Source organism: Trachurus japonicus, chromosome 23 (genome assembly GCF_045865225.1).
Source record: "Trachurus japonicus isolate A0001 chromosome 23, Traja_1.0".
NCBI classification, from domain to species: Eukaryota; Metazoa; Chordata; class Actinopteri; order Carangiformes; family Carangidae; genus Trachurus; species Trachurus japonicus.
The window spans coordinates 18,665,091-18,688,292 of NC_140929.1; the positions used below are offsets into that span (position 1 = coordinate 18,665,091).

General features: G+C 41.4%; 2 protein-coding genes across 2 annotated transcripts; one reads left to right on the plus strand and one right to left on the minus strand.

Moving 5' to 3' along the window:
* Positions 1–1,645: 1,645 nt before the first annotated feature.
* Positions 1,646–10,355, minus strand: nudt5 (nudix (nucleoside diphosphate linked moiety X)-type motif 5). The gene is made up of 10 exons (XM_085769438.1): positions 10,312–10,355; positions 9,886–9,959; positions 9,172–9,239; positions 9,025–9,077; positions 8,842–8,949; positions 7,832–7,927; positions 7,508–7,609; positions 6,556–6,564; positions 6,416–6,469; positions 1,646–1,970 (listed from the first exon to the last, which is right to left on the minus strand). The coding sequence occupies exons 2-10, from the start codon at positions 9,940–9,942 to the stop codon at positions 1,861–1,863; spliced, it is 657 nt and encodes a 218-aa protein (XP_085625564.1). The 5' UTR covers positions 9,943–9,959; positions 10,312–10,355; the 3' UTR covers positions 1,646–1,860.
* A 661-nt stretch (positions 10,356–11,016) lies between these two features.
* On the plus strand, positions 11,017–20,443 carry cdc123 (cell division cycle 123 homolog (S. cerevisiae)). The gene is made up of 13 exons (XM_085768822.1): positions 11,017–11,108; positions 11,363–11,434; positions 11,807–11,870; positions 12,092–12,124; positions 12,354–12,449; positions 12,842–12,948; positions 15,412–15,463; positions 16,587–16,662; positions 16,869–16,991; positions 17,241–17,269; positions 17,362–17,466; positions 18,384–18,521; positions 19,706–20,443. The coding sequence occupies exons 1-13, from the start codon at positions 11,035–11,037 to the stop codon at positions 19,772–19,774; spliced, it is 1,038 nt and encodes a 345-aa protein (XP_085624948.1). The 5' UTR covers positions 11,017–11,034; the 3' UTR covers positions 19,775–20,443.
* Positions 20,444–23,202: the final 2,759 nt, after the last annotated feature.

Genomic DNA, 23,202 nt, shown 5'->3' on the forward strand with positions numbered 1-23,202 from the left:
TTCTGTCTCTGACTTGTTCATGTACATTTGTAGAGAAAAAACACACGGAGCATCATACGAACCTTGGCGTGAGGTGAGTCGTCGCTGAAGTGGTTTTGAAATTGTTGTTTGTGTTGGTGAGGAAGTCTCTCGTTTGACCAAGGAGTTTAAAGGAACAGTATCGCCCCTAGCGGCCTGGAGTGTCAAGCCTCAGATCATGTAATGTAGTAGGGTAGGCTACATGATGTATAAAATCATCTATGTTGTGTACATAGATGATTTTATATATATTATATTTAATTTTCTTGAGCATTTAATTCATACATATTATATTTATTTTAGGTGAGAGAGAAACGACTTTCGTCAATTCTTCTGTATGTCCAATACATATATAGAATTGACAATTAAAATCATTGAATCTTTATATAATGCTTGAAAAACTTCAGTAGGAAATTGTGGAATTCGTAATATGATCTTTAAGAAAGAAAGAAAGAAAGAAAATAAGAAAGAAAGAAAGAAAGAAAGAAAGAAAGAAAGAAAGAGTTATTGGGTTATAAAATGCACTGTCATTAGTAATATATCATGTTTATTGTTATTTTTTTATCATGCTTGTTTTTGTGGCTTACAAATTGCATACAACATTGTAACCATATTGTACAATATGTTGTGCATGTCTCCTTCACATTCTCTTGGAGCTTAGGCCTATATATTTTTTATATATTCATTTCAAAATGTCTTTTATATATGAAATAAATAAACAAGCACATTAAAGTTCCATTCAGAGAGGTCAGTGTGAGAAAGAAGCCCAGACTGTGGTAAGAGCAAAGGTAGTATCACATTTATTTTTGTCAGTAATTACTAGTTTCCAGAGTAAGTTCAACATCAGTATCCAGTTAATTGCACTAGCATGGGGTTCAAGGCACTGCATCAAATATTTCTTATTAATCAGTGACTGACTTTATCAATACTGTACCTCTGTTGTACAATACAGTGGCACCAGAAGTAAAAAAAAAAAAAAAAAAAAAAAAAAAACTAATTTTATTCATGTTAATAAACCAAAATATGTTACTGTATTTAGAGACAATGGGTTATTTACATTTTCTAGTGTTAGAGTGAATTCTTTCAAACCCAGGAGGCCTTTAGTCAAATTACAGAAGTCAGTGTTCTGTTTTTCTTTGAGTGATTGATTGATGGATCTCTATAGCCTGATACTTACCACCGAAGTCATTGAACAGAATCAGGCTAATGTTGCATTACAGTTCACTTACTGCCGATTTTGTGTAAATACTGACGAGATGATTAAAGTCAGAAAAATATTGTGTTAGCACATGGAAGGAATGTTTTGCAGACACAAAATAAAAATCACAATGAATTGCATCCCATTAAACTACATCTAATCTCATAAAATCCTGGAAATGACTGTTAGTCACTCAAGGCGTACAAGACTAAAGCCTGGAACACAGTCTGCTGGAAGTGTCCAAACAGCCTGAGAGTTGGTCACCAGAGTATATTCTTGGCCTTCAGGTGTGTTGTGGTACCTCCATACTGAGAGCAACACGTGGTCCAGTACATCTAATATAAACAGGGCTCCTTCATAGCTTCAGGATCTCCATCCAAGGCTGCGTTCAAGACTCTAATTTCTTAATTTGATTTTCCATCTTGCTCTCTGTATGGTCATTTCACCTCATAGACACAAATATTAAAAAGAGGAGCTTGCATGGGGTCTAAACTCACACCGCAAATAGTGATTATTAATTCTTTTGTCTCATTAGAATTTGGAAATAATCAATTTGAATACATTTCCAAATGTTGCAGGCCTGTGTAGGAGCCCTGTGTAACAGAAAAGACTATCTCTTCCTCTCATCCTCAGCCTGGACGGCCTCACTGCTTCAGGACGGGCAGCTCCCTCGGTTTGAAGAAGGCCTGAACCATCCCCATGGCAAAGATGTAAACTTTAGCATCCACCATGATTTTCTCTTTCTTCAGCAGGTCTAAAGAAACAGACAAACACAATGTCGGGTCAGCAGTGCTGCTTTCGTCAACGTAAATTATGATGAAATTAGGGCTGGGACTTTAACGCATTAATTACGAGTAATTAATTACAGTGACGGCTGGTATCAATGGGCTAGTGGGGCTAAGCCCTCCCTGCATTACACAACAAAAGATGAGGAAAACATATTATATATAGCCTATATTATATTCTCTAAATAACATACAAAAGATTGCTCTAAGTCTTAGTAAAATCGGAACTGGCAACAATATTAAATAGTTTCAAGAAAAACACAGGATATCTCTAAATGGGCTAATTTTAATCAGCCCCAGCTCACCGAGTCTGCTCTCATTCATTTTCCCACTGTGGATGATTGACAGGTGCCATGTCCCGCCCTCGCCATTGACCGACTGTTGGGGCTAATTTCATTCAGCCCACAGGCCGATCGGTTCTGACCAATCAGCAGCGGGCTGACGCAGGGTCAGTGATTGACAGGCGTCATGTCCCGCCCCCTTGGTTAACTTGTCATTGGGGCTAATTTCATTTAGCCCAACACCGCTGTTTTCAGACCAATGACAGGAACCGGAGGAAAAGTTGTGTTGTTGTGGGAGGGAGAAGACAGAAACAGCGGCGCTAGGCGCTAGCATCACAGGTAGCTACTTTACTGCTCTAAACTGTCTTTGCTAACATGAACGAAGTGGAGAATCTAGTTTCTAAACTCACCGGGAGCACCAGACTTAAATGACATGGCGATAACAGACCAGAAAGGCCGTCGATATGAGCTGCATATATCGTCTTTTTTTTCTTTTCTTTTTTTAAAATTGAGCAACATCGTCGGGTGTGTGCGTGCGTGCGTACGTGTGTGTGTGTGTGTGTGTGTGTGTGTGTAAGTGTTTGTGTGTGTGTGTGTGTGTGCGTGCGTGTGTGCGTGTGTGCGTGCGTACGTGTGTGCGTGTGCGTGTGTGCGTGCGTACGTACGTGTGTGTGTGTGCGTGCGTGCGTGCGAGAGAGAGAGAGAGACTGTGTGTGTATGTGTGAGATAACCAGGTGAAGTTTTTATTTTTTATTTTTTTCTTTGGACTAGACCCTTCTACTTAAAGCTTCAGTTGGTAACAATTATTCAGTCATATTTGCTGGAATTGTCACTATATTCTGATGGTCAGACATTAAATGAGTAATTTAGGACAAAATCCAACTCCTCTGGCTCCACCTACAGCCTGTAATCGTATTTGCCAAAATCCACCGCGCCCGACGATTCTCCACCAGTCAGGTAGAGGGAGCAGGAGGAGCAGCCAATCGCCGCTCCTACACGTCGTGCTATGGATACGGTACATCTTTTTTTTTTTTTTTTTTTTCTCTGTGAGTGCGTTCATGGCTACTTTGTGTGTGTCTGTGTGTGTGTGGGGCACTTGGCAGAGGTTCATAAAGGGACCTGACGGAGTATTGTCTTGAAATTTCCGACCAAGTCGCGGAGTTTACTTTCACTTTCGTCAACTTACCAACTGGAGCTTTAATGCAGTGTGTAGGCCTAGTTAGTTGCTATACTTTTGTGAGATGTGATAACCCTAACTTTTAGCTGTGTTAACCATTTAATGGGTATAATTTATTTATTAGCCCACCCAACTAATTTGACCACCAGCCGCCACTGATTAATTACACAAAAATTAACGCGTTAAAAAAATTAACGCATTTTAATCGCACTTATTTAAAAAAAATTTTTTTTTTTTTTTCTTCTCACATGTGTCTACGTGTGGTGCGCCCACGCAGTTTGAGAGGCTGACTGGCAGAGATGAGAGCTGGTGAAACGCTAGCATGGTTATTTAAAACACCATCTCTGATCTCTGCCTGCACATAGATACACAGACACGGGCGCACGCTAAATGCGCTATATAGCGCTAATTGCTCAGCTGCAGCGCTATATCTATGACCTGTCACTGTCACAGGTGCAGCTCATCTCATTATGATAGGACTTCACCCTCAGAGCTGTCTGTCTTCAGACTGTCCTGACCTGTCCCTGAACATCACACAGGGACAACATGGAGCTGCCTGTGTGATTGGTTACTGAGTTTTATTAATGTTTACATCAGGCTGAGTTCAACAAATCAGTTTATGCTACTGTGATTTAAGTAGCCTAGTTAAATACTACAGTAATCATCATAGTGTATTGGAAGGAAAGACCATTTAATCTGTATGTATCAAATATCGATTACCTTGAATGCTTAAGCTTATGTATTCAGTCATTCAATGCAGGGATGCAAACAGGTCAGGACCAAAAAAGAGAGGAACTGGGGGGGGGGGGGCTCACCATTAACAAATGATTACATTACAATATCATGGAAAAGTCAATTTCCAGTAGTTCAACCCCAACCAAGTATTGAGTGCATATAGATGGACATAGTTTTCAGAGGGCCAACATTTCTATATTAAAAATGCTTTAAAAAAATCCTTTGCAATGTTTCAATTTTGGAGATACTGAATTTTAGGTCTTCACTGAATGTTAGTCATAATTATTACTATTAAAATAAACTGAATAAATAAAAGACATGGGATGTTTCATAATGTGTTAGTTTCACTTTAATTGAACACATTCTACATCGCGGAGGCGACGTCTCTCCTTCACCTCTGAAACGGGGCAGAGCTCCGTGGGAGACACCTGCCTGACACATGCACGGGGGGAAAAACGGCGGCGCCGTCGCACCGACTGCACACGGATACGCGCCGCTTTGGGTATAATCAGAGACAACCATGAATGAGTTCGCCTCAGTTTCACGTGATTGTCACTGTCAGCCTGTAGAAAAACATTTTACTGACCCCAGCTGAGACGCTGAGACGCTGAGACCCCCCCCCCCCTCAAAAACAAAAACTCTTCGGATCTGAACGATTCACACAAGTCACCTAATTGGTCATGAAAAAAGCGAGTTTCGCTTTTCGGCGCGCTGTTTGCATCCCTGTTCAATGGTATACTAAAATCCATGTGAAAAAAAATGCTTCTCACTGTTCTCAGGTCAAATATTTATATGCGATTAATTGTGATTAATTAATTACAAAGCCTCTAATTAATTCGATTAATTTTTTTAATCGAGTCCCGGCCCTAGATGAAATATCATCGACGATTAACTTTTATCACGTGACGAAAACAAGACAAGATGGTGGTCATGTAATGATAAATACAACTAAATAAATAATGCAATATTGTTGACAATAAAAATTAGACTGAATGTGGTTTACAAAATAAAAACTCTGCTAAAATTTCTCTTCATTTTCTTTGACCAAAACGAGACGAGAAGAAATAACATTAGAATGTTTAGTTACGTTATTATTATTTTGCAGTATTTCTGTTTTCTAGGCGACATCACTTCCTCAATCCCCACTCGCGGCAGAGAGAGAGCGTTTAAAGAGGGTTTTTTTCAAAATATCTGCTAAATATAGTGTGAGGGAACTTAAAGTCCCCCTCCCGCGACCCTTTTTGGTCATTTTAAAACCAGCTCATTAGCCATGCACATTAGCAATGCACCTCTGGAGGGTGGGCGGAGACTGCGCTGCTCTGCACCCGCCCAGCCACCTCCTCGCACCCCACCCCCCACTTGCTGACAGCTGGACAGATTCAGCGCGTTTAGCGTAAAACTCCACACTGGGATTCGATCCCAGACTGGAACATAGTCCTTGCTCATGGTGCAAGCTGCTCTACCAGGTGAGCTATACCTGTTATACTTTGACAGCTACACCTAGCTGTCAAGCCTTTCACCTCTGAGCCAGATGCAGAGCGGGGCGGGAGCTTGTAGCACTAGTGCCCTCCCCTGGAGCTGTGACACGTCAGCTCCAGTCTCCCTGAAACTGCCAGTTTGCGTCTGCCATTGGTTCACAGCAATTTGAAGGCAGAAAAACTCAGAAATGCAATTTTGCACTTCCTTTTCTGCTGATATGTGCTCTAACACAAGAAAAATGCCACAGGAACATGTGAAAAGCTCAAAAAACACGATTTTCACGGGAGTGGGTCTTTAAAATAAATATGTTGAACAGCATCTTCCATATCTAGAATGGATGTTTTCTTGAGTCTATAAGGTAACAATAATATAATAATAAGATAACCATGTTTGAATTGTGAAATGGGTTTGACTGAAAGAAAAATGTGGTTTTGTCTATACTATATAGGTAATTATACTATATTGACTGGGTTAAATAGAATGACATTACTAGAAAGAGAAAGGAAATATTCAGGGGTTATTCTGACTAAAATAAAATGCTCAGACTGTTAAGTCGACTGAAACTTGACTAGACAAAAAAAAAAAAATGAACGTGACTAAAACTAATAAAAACAGACGGTAAATGACAGTTTGACACAAAGACTGGACTAAAACTAAAATTAAAACAGGACACCAAAAACAACACTACAGGTCAGTGTATCTGTTGGTTATCTCTGTGCTCAAGAAGAAACTGAGGTCTCACCATCTATTTTTGTCTGGAATTCATCGAGAGGTAGAAGTATGACTTCAACGAATTCTACAGGAGGAAGAAAAAAAAAAGGTTGTGAGATGACCTACTTTATTATGGAAGAATATTTCTGAAAAGTGATAAACATAACTCACCTCCATCACCTGTAGGAGAACACAAGAGAGGATTAGCCAATGTGTTTTTTTTTAATTCACAGGTAAATTCCTAAAATGCAGTACATATACAGAAAAAAGTGATGTTGTTGGGGATTGTGATTAACTCCTGTGTTGGTATGGTATGATACTGTTATAATTAGCAGATATATTCATATGTATCCAATGCATAGAAATTAAACACTAAATTAAAAATAATAGATTTAAAATCAGAGGGTTGAAACTGAGCTGCCAGCTCCATAACAGAAAAAAAAAAAAAAAAAATCATGACAAATATTTTGATCAATATTTAGACTGTGATTATCCAACATGATTACTCATCAGGAAACATGCTACACTTTTGAACTTTGAAAAAAGGAGGAGACAGATCAGAGATGTACAGCTAGCAGCATCACTGATAGACATATAGGGATCAGGGATGATAGATCAATACCACGGTCTATCACTTATCTTTATGGAATTTTAATGGTCCTTTTATCAATACACGGTGCTCAAGCATAGATTCAATTGTTTTAAAAAATAATTTGTGCCATTCTCCATCAGCCTCCTCAATAAAAACCAGCCCTAACCCAATACTTAACCTCCTGCAATAACTCAATATTTCTATTGTTTATTTTTATCTATTCAATTGTTTTTCACTGGTTTTGCCTCTTATGATATTTATTGATTCAATGTTGCTTTTATTACTGCTCATCATTATATCCATCTGTTTTTGAAAATGATAAATGATAAATGATGATGATGATGATAAAGAGATAATGTATGCAGCACCACTAAGCCCAAGAATTTTCCTACAGGGACAATGAAAGTATACTGGATTGTATTGTAACACTTTTTCTGTTTCGTAATGGCCAATTTAACATTAGGTTCCAGTTCTGAGATTTGATCATGAGCCTAACCGACACTAGTGACTGAATCCCTCCCGTCTTCTCACCCAGCTGTTGTGTGGGGTTAATATTCTCCGCTTCGTCTCCGTTGATGTTGACCAGGACGATCTGGGTGGTGCAGTTAGACAGGCCGGGGTCCAGACACGTCACTACGATCAAAGCAAGCAGAAACATTACGTAACACGACGCTCACACACCTCCGAGGCTTTCAGAATCTATCAGTGCTGCGGCGGCTGCCCTGTAGATAAAAAATGTGCATGGGACCCCTGAACCTCTCGAAAACACACACACACACACACAGGAGATAAGATACACACAGGACAGGCAAGCTAATGCAATCAATTGTCCAGTGTGTGTGTGGGCGATGATACCTGGAGTCACTCCGACTACTTCCCCTTTGTAGCCGGTTTCTTCCTTCAGCTCTCTGAGTGCAGCAGCTTCTGCAGTTTCCCCCTCATCGATCAAGCCTGGACAAAGACAGGAGGTAACACCCATATTCAGGAGTCAAATAGAAGAAGTCTGTACTATTACCAAAAAAATAACATTCTGTTGTCTCCCCTAAATTGTCGGTGCAACCGTGCAAGCTATTTTTAGAATGGCGGAGCAGAGCCACCAGCTGCTCAGAACTACGCTACGGAGGCTAATGGGATTTCTTGGTTTCCCTCATCAAACTCATCAAATACACAATCCAACAACTCCAAAACGCTCTCATGGACAAGTTGTGACCTGCACATTCACCACACTATGAGATAATAACGGAACGTTACGAGACAGAGTTGTTTTTGAGTCAAATACAGAGACTGCTTGCCAAAAAACTGCCCCTGACAGGAATGTGCATCAGCAGTTTTGCATGAATTTACCTAGAAAACAACTCTGTCTTCTAACATTATTATCTCATAATGTGGTGAATGTGCAGGTCACAACTTGTCGCACAATCCAACAACTCCAAAGCGTCAAGTTGTGACCTGCACATTCACCACATTATGAGATAATAATGTAATGTTAGAAGACAGAGTTGTTTTCTAGGTAAATTCATGCAAAACTGCTGATGCACGTTCCTGTCAGGGGCAGTTTTTTGGCAAGCAGTCTCTGTATTTGACTCAAAAACAACTCTGTCTCGTAACGTTCCGTTATTATCTCATAGTGTGGTGAATGTGCAGGTCACAACTTGTCCATGAGAGCGTTTTGGAGTTGTTGGATTGTGTATTTGATGAGTTTGATGAGGGAAACCAAGAAATCCCATTAGCCTCCGTAGCGTAGCTCTGAGCAGCTCACGGCTCTGCTCCGCCGTTCAAAAAATAGCTTGCACCTACAATTAAATTACAATTACAAACCTACTCCTAAAACTATAGGGATTATGGCAATGGGAAAACTTTCTGACCTGCAGGAAACTCCAAACTGTTGCATCCCAGAGGAGGACGGAACTGCTTCACCATCACCACGCAGTCTTTGTGGAGCGTCCGTTTCAGGAGCGCGATGATTCCCACGCCTGCAGGAAAACTGTGTTACACCCCGACCACCTCATCCTTGTCAAACAAGAGAAAGACGAGACGGACATGCTCACCATCTGCCTCTGTGTTGGTCTGCCTAGTCGTCCTCTTCACGGTCTCCCAGGTCCTGGAAGGATGAAAACGGAAAACAGAAACTGAAAGCAGCAGAGAGGGAAACTGTTTGATTGTGGGTCTGTGTTAGGTGTGTGATGGTACAGTACCTGGTGCTTCCAGCCACATCCACGTACGTGGTCTTCTCCAGTTTCACCCAATTCCCTTTTGCTATGAGCTGGAACACAGAGTAGTGTACTTTTGACTCCACTACACATCACATCACACCACACAGTGAACTCCTCCACTGTCAGTGTCCTCATGCTGCTTCATTAGATAAAGATGGAGCACAGTGATCTGTTCTGAGGTATCAGGATTTTTCAGAAAACAGGTGATCCAGAAGTTTGAGTCAAGTAAAAAATCTGACTGAACAACATTCACTTTTTAAAAATTATTATTATTACTTATAATAAACTTTTTTTATTGATTCTATACAGCATTATCCTCATCTCGTACATAATTTTCTAAATACATAGAACATACCCATACTCCACACAGGAAACAAAGACAAAAATTAGGCATAAACTCACAATTAATCATAAAGTAGAGTAAATGAGAAGTAATAGTAATAAAAGTATTTTTTTTCACTCCTTCCATCCTTATTTCCACTCCTTTCTTGGGGATTCCCTTTTCCAACAACTTTCACTTTTACATGGAGGATCTGCACTGAAATGAGCAGATTGAGCTTAGAGTGCCTATAGGCACTCTAATTGAGCTCTGTGGTTATGTTGGAGAGTGTGTCCAGCACTAATGGAGACCTCTTCAAACGAGCAATTTCTACATTATATCTTCGTGTAATTGCAGCTTAAAAAAATTTGACTCACCTCTTCTTTCACTATGTGTGGAGTTGTAGTCCTTTTGGGTTCCTCGGAGTTACTCATTGTCAGTATCTGAACAGCTGTAAATGGAGGAGAGAGCCGAGTTAAAAAGCTTAAATTAACACCATTCAGCCCGAGCCCAACTGGACAGTTCACACAACACACAAACACACAAGGCTGTAGGTCCAGCTCTACTTGGACACGGGACGATTCTGATCATGAGTTGCTCAATTAGCTGCTACAGCGGGGCAAGTTCACCAGCAGCAGCAGCCACCATTACACCCCCTCATTCAGCTGCTCTGTTCGTTTCGTAGTTAAAATTTTGTTCGCTGCTTCACACTCCCCCAGCTGCACGCGGGCTCTGGGCTCGTCTACTTTACACTTTTAATTATCACGTAAAATGAGAAAGAAAAAGAACTAAACCTAACTCACGTGAAATCCCAGCCTTGTGTTAGTAGTGGTAGAGATAGTGAAGAAGTAGGGAGTTGTCACTCCGCTACCACTTCCGGTTACCTCATACGTCATTTGAGTCAACTTTAAAGAAACTCTTTGCTGATAAAGTTTAGGAAAAAAATTAAAAAGCTGTTCATTCAGCAATTATTGTAGCTTTTAAAACATGTTTACTCAACAGTTCCGACAAATTTAAGTACATTTTGCATGCTAATACATTCTTAACTTGCAGTTAATCAGTAAATATGATAGGTTGACTACAAATTTGTCTATCCAAAGGCACTTCACCTTTCGTATTAATTGTGCTTATTGAAAATATTAGTAGGGTCCATTATGTTATATTTTGAAAGGATTTTACAGTGTTTTTTATTTGTATTTGGAATATAGAATGAAAATCGATTGCAGTTAATTTCGGGCATGGAGTGACACCTCTTCCCATAGACAATCTCTGCCTCAAATCAGCGGGTTTTCCTCGATTACGCCCACATGTGCGTCCCAGAAAGACGTCCCCGTCTGAAAACGCAAACTAATCACTATATAACACTAATAAAAATAATTATATTCATTACGTACAACTGTGAATTAGAATTAATTAAGTTTCTTAATATTTTGAGGTATTTAATAGAAACTCTACCGAGAGTCTCAAAAAGTGGTGCCCGGACGGTTTTTACTGATGGACACTTTTCCATTACAGGATATTGCAGCATGAAGAAGGAGCAAGTTGTCAACTGCCAGTTTTCGGTTTGGTATCCGATATTCAAGAAACACACTATTAAAAGGTGAACCGCGACTGTTTGTTCAGAAACAGATGAAATATCTCCATTGTTGTCGCGGTGAAACAGGCGAATTAGCCCGCAGCTAACGTTAGCTAGCAGACAGAAACAGATAGCGACCATCTCTGTCTTCATCCTAACTGTGTGTATTATTGTTGTTTATGTTTCCCCCCACGCCTGTCTGTTGTCATAAGCGTATTTTATGTATTTATATGTTATCATATTTGTAATAATATTTATGTTTATATTTTATTTTTTAGCTTGATTCTGCCATTGCCTCAGAATGTAATAGAATATTTACTGGACGATGGGACACTGGTAGTCTCTGGGAGGTAAGAGGCCACACGCACGCATACGTACGCATACTCACACATTCTATTGAAGGAGCTGCACTTTATCAATCAATCGACCAGTCTTTATGTAAAGTGTAGAATCACCATGCCACATTGTCTCAAAACAGAATTAACAATAAAACAGTGCATGAGGCAAAACTAGCTTGGAATAACAAGTCAATAAGAAAATATAAATGAAAACAAACGTGTTTAAAAGCATCAAAAAGTAGAGAAAAGAACAACATCATCCTCTGTTTTAATCCACTGCTTGGATTCTGTAATCCTCAGATCTGTGTAGGTTTTATTAGTTTCAAGCGTCACATACAGCTGCTACATTAACCAGTGTTTCTGTGTGGTTTCTCCTCCCTCCAGTGACCATAACACACAGCAGACACACACCAACAACAACAACTCGGATGCAGAGGAAGATATTCAGGTAAAGGAACAGAAACTAAAGCTCTTTGTCCACCTAGAGAGGTTCTTTCTGTTTGTTTGGACGTTTGTTAAGGAGGATTGTTGTCATATTTCTGTGATGAATTATTTGTCTTGTTATACACTGTATTTGTCTGGTGGAAGTGGACACATGACCACAGATCTGTAGTTTAACCATCTAGTTCAAACTAAGTCTGGTGTGTGTTGTTTTCTGCTCCCCTCTAGTGGTCAGATGATGAGACAACCACCACTGTCACAGTAAGGACATCAACACTTTCTTGTTTCAAACATTCTGTCATAATCAGTTAAACCAAATGATGAATTAATTCCAACATGATAAAACTCTTTTTAAACCAATATGTAAACAAGTGTGAGGCTCTCCTCTTCACTTTCCTCTCTGTAATTTGAAAGAAGTGTGTATTATGTAACCTCCATGCTCATCATGAAGTGTATGTTTTAATGATGTGATGACGGTTGTGTCTACCAGGCGCCAGAGTTCCCAGAATTCACCTCTAAAGTGCTGGAGGCCATAAACGCTCTGGGTGGGCGTGTCTTTCCTAAACTTAACTGGAGCGCTCCTCGGGTGAGTCAGCGTTTTAGCTCGGTGTCAGAAATGATAAATGGACTTGCACTTATATAGACCACTAAAAGCGCTTTACACTGTTTGTCACATTCACACTTTCACACACACATTACACATGTGGGTTCAGTCAGTGTGAATGAGGTGGGAATTGAACATACACAGGAAGATCAGTAACACTTGTCATAAGTCTTTTGGACCTTCTGTGTGTGTTTTTTATTTGTAGCATGAGTAAATAATTTTTTGTACATTGCAGTAACAACTTACCTTCATAACCACATAACTTAACAGGTGTGTGTGTGTGTGGGTGTGTGGTGTGTGTGTGTGTGTGTGTGTGTGTGTGTGTGTGTGTGTGTGTGTGTGTGTGTGTGTGTGTGTGTGTGTGTGTTTTCTAGGATGCTAACTGGATCGCTCTGAACAGTTCCCTGGAGTGTCAGAGCCTCAGTGATGTGTTTCTGCTCTTCAAAAGCTCAGACTTTATCACTCACGACCTCACGCAACCGTAAGCCTCCAAATCCAACATCAACACACACACGCAAACACAAAGTGTCATAGCAACTGAACCCTCTGAGGTCGATGCCATCATATACGATGGTGGTGGTAGTGGTGGTGGGGGGGGGGGTATTGTTTTAGCGTCTATCTCCGGAACAACGAATGAGCCAAGTAATTCTTTTTTTATTGAAAGCGGGACACTTCGCACTGCAAAAACCCTAAATCTTACCAAAAATATTTATTTCTAGTCAAAATGTCATTTTTAGTCAAAACAAATCTCTTTATAATTAAAATAAGACTCGTCACATAAAAAGTAGCTTGTTTTTAGACACTTTTAACTTCTTTCAAGCATATTTTCAATTGAAATAAGTAGAAAAATCTGATAGTGGAGCAAGTTTTTCTTTCTTATTACAAGCACAAAAAACTGTGCTTGTGGTGAAAAAGTGGAAATTAGTTTGAAACAAGTGAAAATTGATCTAAAAACAAATTAATTTTTAGGTGATGAGTCTTATTTTAAGTGGAAAGAGATTAGTTTTGACTAGAAATGAGACATTTTGACAAGAAATAAGACAAATATTCTTGGAAAGATTTTGGGTTTTTGCAGTGCGGCCTTTGCAAAGAGTCCACTGGTTCATCTGTAGCTCAGCCAGAAGCGAGTAAACATTTGTGTCCAATAAGAGACTCCTGTCCCATCACAGGATAGACCAAAGTCCTACAGGAGACCCATAAAAAAGCCTGTGCACCCAGTGGACACGTCAGGCCTGTGATGTCTCTCTTCCTCGTTACAGACACACACTTTTTCATGCCAGGCGAATGGGGCATTCTTGTAAATAATATGAACAGTTGAATAGTGTCTGAAAAGAAGTTTATAATAATTTTCTCTGTCTTTCCAACAAATATATGTGAAATTTATTTTCTGTTTTCTCAACGAGGAGTTTTGGAAAAGCGAAGCGTTTTCACAATACATTTATGAGCCTCTGCGCGCACCGTGAAATTCTTTGACCGGCGCAAGACGGACTCATGTTTTCATTCATCAATAATTAAAGTCAGAGGTTTAAAGAGGTTCACATACCGTCGTAGTTCCGACCATAAACGGTGATTCGGCTGCGTTATTCTCATGACTCGCCACGAAGGAAACGCTGGTCGGCTCGACCAGCATTTCCGCCACCACTAATAATAACGAAATAACGATAGAGACAGAACGATATATTTATCGAAAATGGGCCCATTAACAAGTGTGGGTAGCGGAGATTCATCCACATTAACGTGAGACTTTTTTATAACCGAATAGAAACTCCTCGTTGTCCCTTTAAATTGTAGTACATCACAGGGCTGAGGTTTACAAGGATTAATACACATGGAGACCAGACGAGAGAAATACAGAAGAAAATGCCACAGACTCTGAAGGGTTAAAAAGTTTTCACACCCTCTCACTTTTGGGCTTTCCTGTGTTGTGGATTATATGTGAAATGTCTCACTGTTTTGCCAATCAGTCTAACCACAATTGTGATGAAGTCCATAATGACTGTGACCAGCTGCTCCCTGTTTGCTTGTATGATCCTTCAGATTTGTTGAAATTCAAATGGGAAGCTTAATTGATGGGACATAATTTAGAAAAGCACACACACACACATTTCACTCTGCATGTCAGGATCAAATGAAATGTAGAGAACTCTCAGTAGACCAACACAATAATATTGTGACAAGGCATAGATCAGGTCAAGGGTTTACAACCGTTTCTCCAGCTCGGACTGTCCCAGGAGAACATTGGCCTCAGTAAATAGGAAGAGGAAGAAGTCTGGGACCAGGACTGGAGGTGTAACCGGGCAGGAAGGATCCGGGTCGGGGAGGAAACAGAACCCAACAGTGATTCTGACAGAGCTCCAGAAGTCCTCTCTACTGGGATGGACACTCCCCATCCAGTCAGACGGAGCCTGAGAAGTTCTGGCAGGAGGAACTGGATAAACTGCCCATCTCCAGAACATCTTGAGGAGGTCTCAACAAGACCGGACTTGCCAAAGGGGTTTTTAAAGTTCTGATTTACTGGTCAGAATACTCACTTTTGGTCAGCAGTTGCTTCCATTTAGATTTAATTTGTTGAAACAATGAAGTCTTCAAAAATGCTTTATGAAAAGACTGTTGATGACAACCAAGACGTGTGTGTGTGTGTGTGTGTGTGTGTGTGTGTGTGTGTGTGTGTGTGTGTGTGTGTGTGTGTGTGTGTGTGTGTGTGTGTGTGTGTGTGTGTGTGTGTGTGTGTGTGTGTGTGTGTGGTGTGTGTGTGTGTGTGTGGGTGTGGGTGTGTGTGTGGGTGTGGGTGTGGGTGTGTGTGTGTGTGTGTGGAGAGAAAACAGTATAATAATTGGAGTTTTTAAAACTTCACCAAGCTGTCCGTGGTGGGGGTTTTTTCATTTCATTGGCTTTGCGTTGATATAACAGTATGTCACATTCTATGTATTTTCTGTTTCTGCAGATTCCTTCAGTGTAGTGACCAGGACTCCCCAGATCCTGTCATCAACTATGAGGTATGTTATACATTTATTCATGTTATCATGTTGAAACTCTCTCCATTTGAATTCTTGATCCATAAGAAGATGTACAGGTCACTCAGCTGATTTTGAGCTTCTCCTCTGATTGGCTGACTGTTTTCTGAGGGATTCAGTTAATATAATAGATCCTTAAAGGTTGGATGGTGTGTTCAGGTGGGCGCTTACCTCTTTGTTGTGACATCACAAAGTTACAGAAGTCCTGACGGCTGGTTTTAAGGCTCAGTTTCTGAATACAGGCTGTGTGTATTTCTCTGTGGCCTGAGGCTTTGATACTTTCACTGTATTAATATAGAACCTAGAGCTGATTTATAATCACACTACACATCTACCTTTATACTGTATGGAGCTTTAACACAAACATCTGCATTTATACTGTATGGAGCTTTAACACAAACATCTGCATTTATACTGTATGGAGCTTTAATACAAGATAAACTATACAGAATTAGAACACACTGTCTAATTTTTCTTTAATTTTTTTCAGGCTTTTCTTGCCTTTATTTGATAGTATAGTTGAGAGAGACAGGAAATGGGGAGGCAGAGAGAGGGGGAATGACATGCAGGAAAGGGCCGCCCGATGCAGGATTCGAACTGGAGCCGCCTGCTTACCTCCTGCGCCACTTGCCACCCCACTATCTCATTTTTCTTTTTAAATGTCATTAAATGAGCTTTTTGTAAGTTTTGTTATCACTACAGAGCTAACATTGGCATGGAGCATTCCTTTACTTACCAACAGCTGTTTCCAGAAGTGGGAAAAAAACTCCGGTGTTAAACCTCATCTCCATTTCTCCCTCTCTGGTCGTGGCTCACTGGGGCCTCCAGTCTGTCCTGTAGACAGAGCTGCTCACAGGAGCTTTTATAACCTCTGCTATTGTAAACATTAGAGAAAACTTATAAACACCCCCATTCATCTGTGTTTTAGATGGGTCAGATGAGACAACCGAGTAAAGACACAGTTAGATTTTCCCAGATTTGAATACCTCATGTATGTTGCAGTTGTGTAGCTGTGACATCCACTGTGTATATGAGTATTTATCCCCTCATGAACACACACCACGGTGCTTTTTTTCCTCACCTGTGTCTCTTGTTTTCTCCTCAGCTGGTCCTGAGGAAGTGGAGCGAGCTGATCCCAGGCGGAGAGTTTCGCTGCTTTGTCAAAGAAAACAAACTGATAGGTGGGTAGATCCTCACCCTGAGCTTCAACTTTAAGATATCCACAACCGACCGCACTGTAACATGTCACAGAAAATGGCTGAAAACCCCTTTAAACAGTGATATAATGACATTTTCGGCTGGACGTATATTCAGCAGGCTAATTTAGAAACAATTATAAAACTAATTTTGAGCCGGTCTGATGGTGTGTGTCTGTGTGATCTCTCAGCTATCTCCCAGAGAGACTACACACAGTATTACCAGCACATCCTGAAGCAGGAGGAGCAGATCAGCCAGGCCATACAGGAGTTCTTCAGCCAGCACATCCAGTACCACTTCCTGGACGAGGACTGTGAGCAACCACCTTTCTTCCACCCCTCCCCCCTCTACTCTCTCTATTAGCCCTCTTTTACTTTTTATGAGCTTATGAAATATTCATCGTTAATGAGGCAAGGAAAGATTGATCGTTCCAGTCATTTTTCGCATAATTAATTTTGAAATTTAATTTCAGCCAGTATTAACATTTTCTTTCCTCTTGAGAGTTTGTGGAAGGAGCTGACAGAGTCAAGTCGATGTTTAATAATGATTTTCTGTTTTGCAGTTGTGTTTGACGTCTACAGAGACAGCCAGGTAAAGCCATACTCATGAATTCGCAGGATATTTCCAAACAGACTGTCTGACACTTATTTATTGTGTGTGTGTGTGTGTTGTGTGTGTTGCAGGGGAGGGTGTGGCTGATCGACCTGAACCCATTTGGAGAGGTGACTGACTCGCTCCTGTTCAGCTGGGGGGAGCTGACATCAGGAGGAGGAACGGCTCTCCAGCAGGTCAGCCAGGTCTTATTTATCTGGTGGTGTGTTTGGGAAAGGAAGAGAAGGGTCGTATCTGAGTTTAAAGGGATACGTAATGCCAACATTTTTTTTCGTGTCTTGCCTCACTCACAAGCAGATAGACACCATCCTTTCGACTGTGCGTGCAGTAACAAGGGGGATAGAGCCGTATCGCCTGTAATTAGCTTAGCTCAAACGCTGGAAGTGCATAGGTAGTGTTAGCCTGCCTCCTACGTAAGCCGAAATCAGCAGTCAGAAGCCGATTTCATTTTAGCTCTAAACTCTGTAAATATATCACTTTATCAACATTTCAAACATTTTTTGGCGAGAAAGTAGCCGTTTAGATCAGCAGTGTGTTGTTAATTTGTCTAAATACCAGCTGTTTACAATTTTGTTCGGACGAATTCGGCGCTACTCAAGCTAGCCGTTGTGACAAATGCACTTCCTTGCACCCTTTACATCCAATGACGATCTATGACGATAGAATTTGTGCTTTTACTTTGAAATAGGAAGCTAACCTACCCTCGATGTAGCTAGCTTGAACCAAAATAAACCGTCTTTGCTTGAACCCTCCGTTTTGACCGATCTCGTCCCGTTACCGACATTTGACCACTCAAGATGCCTTACCGGAGAGTTTTGTCAGCTCTGAGACGAAGATCGGTCCGTTTAGAGTTGCTGAAGACTGTCTCTAATGACTTTAGGTGGAGGTAGGCTAACACTACCTATACACTTCCAGCGTTTGAGCTAAGTTAAAATTACGGGCGATACGGGCTCTCCCTTGTTACTGCACGCACAGTCAAAAGGATGGTGTCTATCTGCTTGTCATGGACTCGGGAGTGAGGCAAGACACGTAAAAAAAAAATGTTGGCATATCCCTTTAATGCAACTGTGTGTGTGTGTGTGTGTGTGTGCAGGAGGGTCCGGCGTTCCGGTACACCAACAGCGAGGTGACGGTGCAGCCCAGTCCCTGTCTGAGCTACAGAATCCCAAGGGACTTTGTGGACCTGTCGACCGGAGAAGACGCCTACAAACTCATCGACTTCCTCAAACTGGTAGGACGTGTGAAAGCAAACTGGCCCTCAGGTTTTAGTGTGGTGGAGAAGCTCTTCTCTTGGCTTTTCAGTAACAATTACACAAAGAAACGGCATCAATGCCTCTGATATTGTAATGAGAATGACAGTAATAATGGTGGAACATTACAAGTGGATTAACTGGACTGAACACCACAATTTATGAATAAAATTCCTTCTATAAGTTAAACCTTAAAGGGATAGTTTTGGAACATTTTGGCAAATTGGCCCATTGCCATAATCCCTAGTAGTCCCTAATAGTCATAGCAGTAGGTTCGTTACCTTTAATTGTCGATGCAAGCTATTTTTAGAACGGCGGAGCAGAGCCGCAAGCTGCTCAGAGCTACGCTACGGAGGCTAATGGGATTTCTTGGTTTCTCTCATCAAATTCATCAAATACACAATCTGGTGGACAAGTTGTGACCTGCACATTCACCACGCTATGAGATAATAATGGGACGTTACGAAACAGAGTTGTTTTCGAGGCAAATGCAGAGACTGCTTGCCTAAAAACTGCCCCCGACGGGAACGTGCATCAGCGGTTTTGCATGAATTGACCTCGAAAACAACAGCTTGCAACGACAATTAAAGGTAACAAACCTATTCCTAAAACTATAGGGATTATGGCAATGGGCCAATTTGCTAAAATGTTGAACTATCCCTTTAAGATCTGTAAATACATTAAGTTTTCATCATGTCTGTCACCACCCAGTTGAAAGGCAGGAAAAAATCTGGAATCTGGATCACACATGACTCTTTGAGATAAAACTATTTTTTAAATATAATTTATTATATTTATTATAGATTTGATAATATACAGTATTTATTAAATAAACAATATTTTTATATAACATTTATTTAACATAATAAAATGAAGTATGCAGTCGGTTCAGAGATAGTGACTGTCCAGGCACCTATACATAGACATCAGTATGTGTGAGCAGTCACCATCACTTCCAATGAACCACTCTCCAGACCCCAACAACCAGGAAATTGGTTTGGAGACGTGTGAACAGTCACCACCCACCAGAACTCATATCAGGATTATTATAGAATGTGAGAATATTAGTATACAGTATATATAGAATATAGTCCACGGCCAAACATAAGAAGAAGAATTTCATCTGATAGAGGATGTGTCTTTTTTTCTCTCTCTCTCTCTGCAGAAGAGGAGTCAGCAGGAGGAGTCGGAGGAAGAAGAGGAGGAGGAGGAAGCGGAGAACGCTCCACAGTGACACACTTCCCCTCCGACCTGAGGAGTAGCTGCTAGTGTCAACAGTCCCCCTATATAATCGTTTTCTGCATGAAGTGACTCCTCTGCCTCTATCCCGTTAGAGCTCATTCTGTGGTGTTTCCTGTCCCGGTAACAGTACGAGGCGTACTGGAATCTCCTCATCAGCTCTCTCACTTTAGTTTAATGGAACGTGTTAAATGAACGGATCGTGCTAACGACTCTGAGGATTCATTTTCTGTTGACTTGTTCTCTCCCTCCTGAGAGCTGAGTTGTCGGTGGGAATGTTCTCCGGGAGACACACACGGGGGGGAGTGGGTGTGTGTTCAGCAACACTGTAAAATAATGCCTGCTTTTATACTTTAAAATTAAGTCTGTATGTTATTGTCAGAATTTGTCAAACACACACACACACACACACACACACACACACACACTTCTCTGTACTCTGAGGCTGTGACAGATGTCTTCATTTAACACTGAAGTTGTTCATCACTGAGCCATTGTTAATTTTCATTCAGAGCCCGCTGCCCCTCCAGCCAATTTGCCCAGAGTAGTTTAGACACACTCATTGCTCTGAGACGCTCGGGGCTCTTTTCAAAGTCCTGTTTTTCCCATCATGCATCACTGTAGACTGTTGCTCCCGAAAAAACCATTAAATTTTTTTGTCGTGTATCGACTCGGCTGTCAGTCTGGTGGGTGCCGTAAACTAGCACATTAGAAATTGATTGTGCTTTTATGTAAGCTCTCATTACGCTGGGAGCTAAATGAGTGTGCACGCATCACGGCGCAGGGGGTTTGTTATGGGTTTTTCTTTCCTTCAGAAGACTGAATGCAATTACGGGAAGATGGAAAGAGCTGGTGGTGTAGCAGTTATGGCTCCCTAGGTGAAGTTGTGTACCAGGCACATTTTGTGGGCAAAGTTTCATATTAATTATCATCGTGACAATGAAATCTGCCTCTGAACACACCATCCAGACCGGGAGGTGATGTCCTGACTTGACCTGTGCTGGACTATGAGACGCACCGCTCAGGGACAGCTCTACACCGGGGCTAGGGGGTCAAAAATATGTGTAGCCCCAGTTAAGCCCCTCAAGTATTTCATTTTATATTTTAAAATACATAACTTTTTTTTAGGTTGAAAAACATTTAAAACTTCACAAGTAGCCATTCTGTTCCAATCCAATCCCCTGTGCCTACTCCATTGACTGGTGTACACTACAACCTGTGTGTGTGTGTGAGGGGACAGGTGAAGGGAGGGGAGGGGGGAGTCTTTTTTTATTCTTGCACATTAGGCTTAGGCTAGCTAGCTTACAGTCCGTTGCAATGGATCGTTTTGTGAGGAGATGTGAAAAATGAATCTGAGAGAGGAACTCGTGAGCCAGGACTTGAAGGAGCACCAGAGCAGTCCATTATGTGTTATATAAATTTATCCACCTTTACATGTATTGATCTTTTGCCGGCTTCCTTGTAAACAAATGCAAAAGCACCAGACTTGCATAGTTAATTAATAATTGAAGTCATGAAAATCAATTATTTTCTTAGCACCCCCACGTATCGGCCAAGCCCCCCCTTAGCACTGGGAGAGAAAAAATCCTGGAGCCATCCCTGGGGGACACCGTTTTTGGCATTTAAGAGAAACGCAAACATCTGACCAGTGAGACTACATGCAAAGTAAGGGCAACAAAAAAAGGATTATATAACATTACTCACAAAAGTTTAAATTTGTGGAAAATGTAAAAAGTTCCTGCTACAGTGATATTATATCATGAAAGTAGGGCCTTTAAGTAGAAGTATGGGATGGTAATCTCTTCATTTCAAATAATGTATTGAAACAAAAGCTAACAACAGTGAGTGTACCACAACAAAACATGTCAATGTGTCGTCACGTGTTGTCATGTGACAAAAGGACGTCCACTTCTCTGTCTTTCTGTGACCCTTCCAGTCTCTGTGTCTCTGTCCAACCTGCTGATGACACTCTGAGCTCAGTGGACACTTCCCTCCGACACAACATCCCATCGTCTGAAGTGGACATGTCCAGGTACTGTTGATGGATTGTTGGGTGTGGTCTGTTTCAAATACAAACTGACATTGAACCAGAAAAGTTAGTGGTGGATTCATGGATCAGACACTTGTGTTTTTTGTGGTTAGTCACCCCAGAGAACAGATTAGAGAACAGCATGTTATGTGATAATACTGAAACATTGAACAGCTGAATATCTGCATTTAGAAAAGGTCACCTTTATACATCTTTCTTACTTGAAGAGCCAACAGAAACATGAGAATACACTGTAAAAGAACTTGATTACAGTTGCAGCGAGAGGCTGGTAACGTCTTGCTTTCATTTTACTAAACCCCCCCCAAGAAAAAAAAACAGTTGTACCCCACAGTGCCACCTCCACCCCACCCCCAAATTGATCTGTCCGCCCCTGATATTCTCTTCTCTCCATCCTTTGCAAATGGGGTGTTTATCTTTCATCAGGGAGAGGGGGGTCAGACTTGCTGACTCAGTAGAGGATGAGGATGAGGGGGAGGAAGGGTTGAGAGAGGGATGAGGGGAGGTGTGAGAGCAGAGGAGCTTCCCTTGGCTGCTGCTGAGGAAGAGCTGCAGTAGTTTGCAGCCGGAATACTCATGAGCTGCTGAGGCTGCAACACATTGTCCTCCCCCTCCCTCCCCCTGTCTGTGTCTCCCTACAGTATTACACACACATAATAAGGCCAGAAGTCGAGTTGTGAGTGTGTCTGTTGTCTGTCAGTGTGTGTCTCTGTGTCTGTGTGTTATGGTCAGTGAGCAGCCAGCCCTCGCAGCTGTCAGTCCGGGGGATCAGTGCTTCTCTGCAAACAGAAACTTTGTAATCCAGATGTAATGCGGGTGGGTTGAGCCAGGTGAACGCGCAGCAGTGAAGGGTCGCTGCTCATCCACGTGCACGCCTTTTGTGCTGCTTGTATGATGCTTGTCGGCAAATTGGCGCATTGCGAATTTACCGCTACCACGTCCTGGCCAGACCCCCACCCCCACTACATACACACTGACAGAGACACACACCTCTGATGCAGGAATCCCATCCCATCAGCCTCTTTCTACTGCTTTAACAACACGCGCTGCCACAATAAGACTCGGTTTCTGTGTTAATTATAGATTGATTAGACTTAATAGTGGGACACGGGGGTTGGTGACAGGTGATGCTGTCGGTGGAGAGGTGGGGGCAGCCGACGTGCCAACGGCAATTAACTGCGTTTAGAGACAGTCGCAGGTGGCAGCAGGTCCGCGGTCTAGCTCAACATGCGCAACCAGCGTAGAACAGGAAATAACTGGTACTGGCTTCAAAGTAAAAGCACAATCGTTTTATAAAGTGAAGCAAATTGCCCAACTGGGAGATTGTAAATTAGATCTAGATAGATAGATAGATAGATAGATAGATAGATAGATAG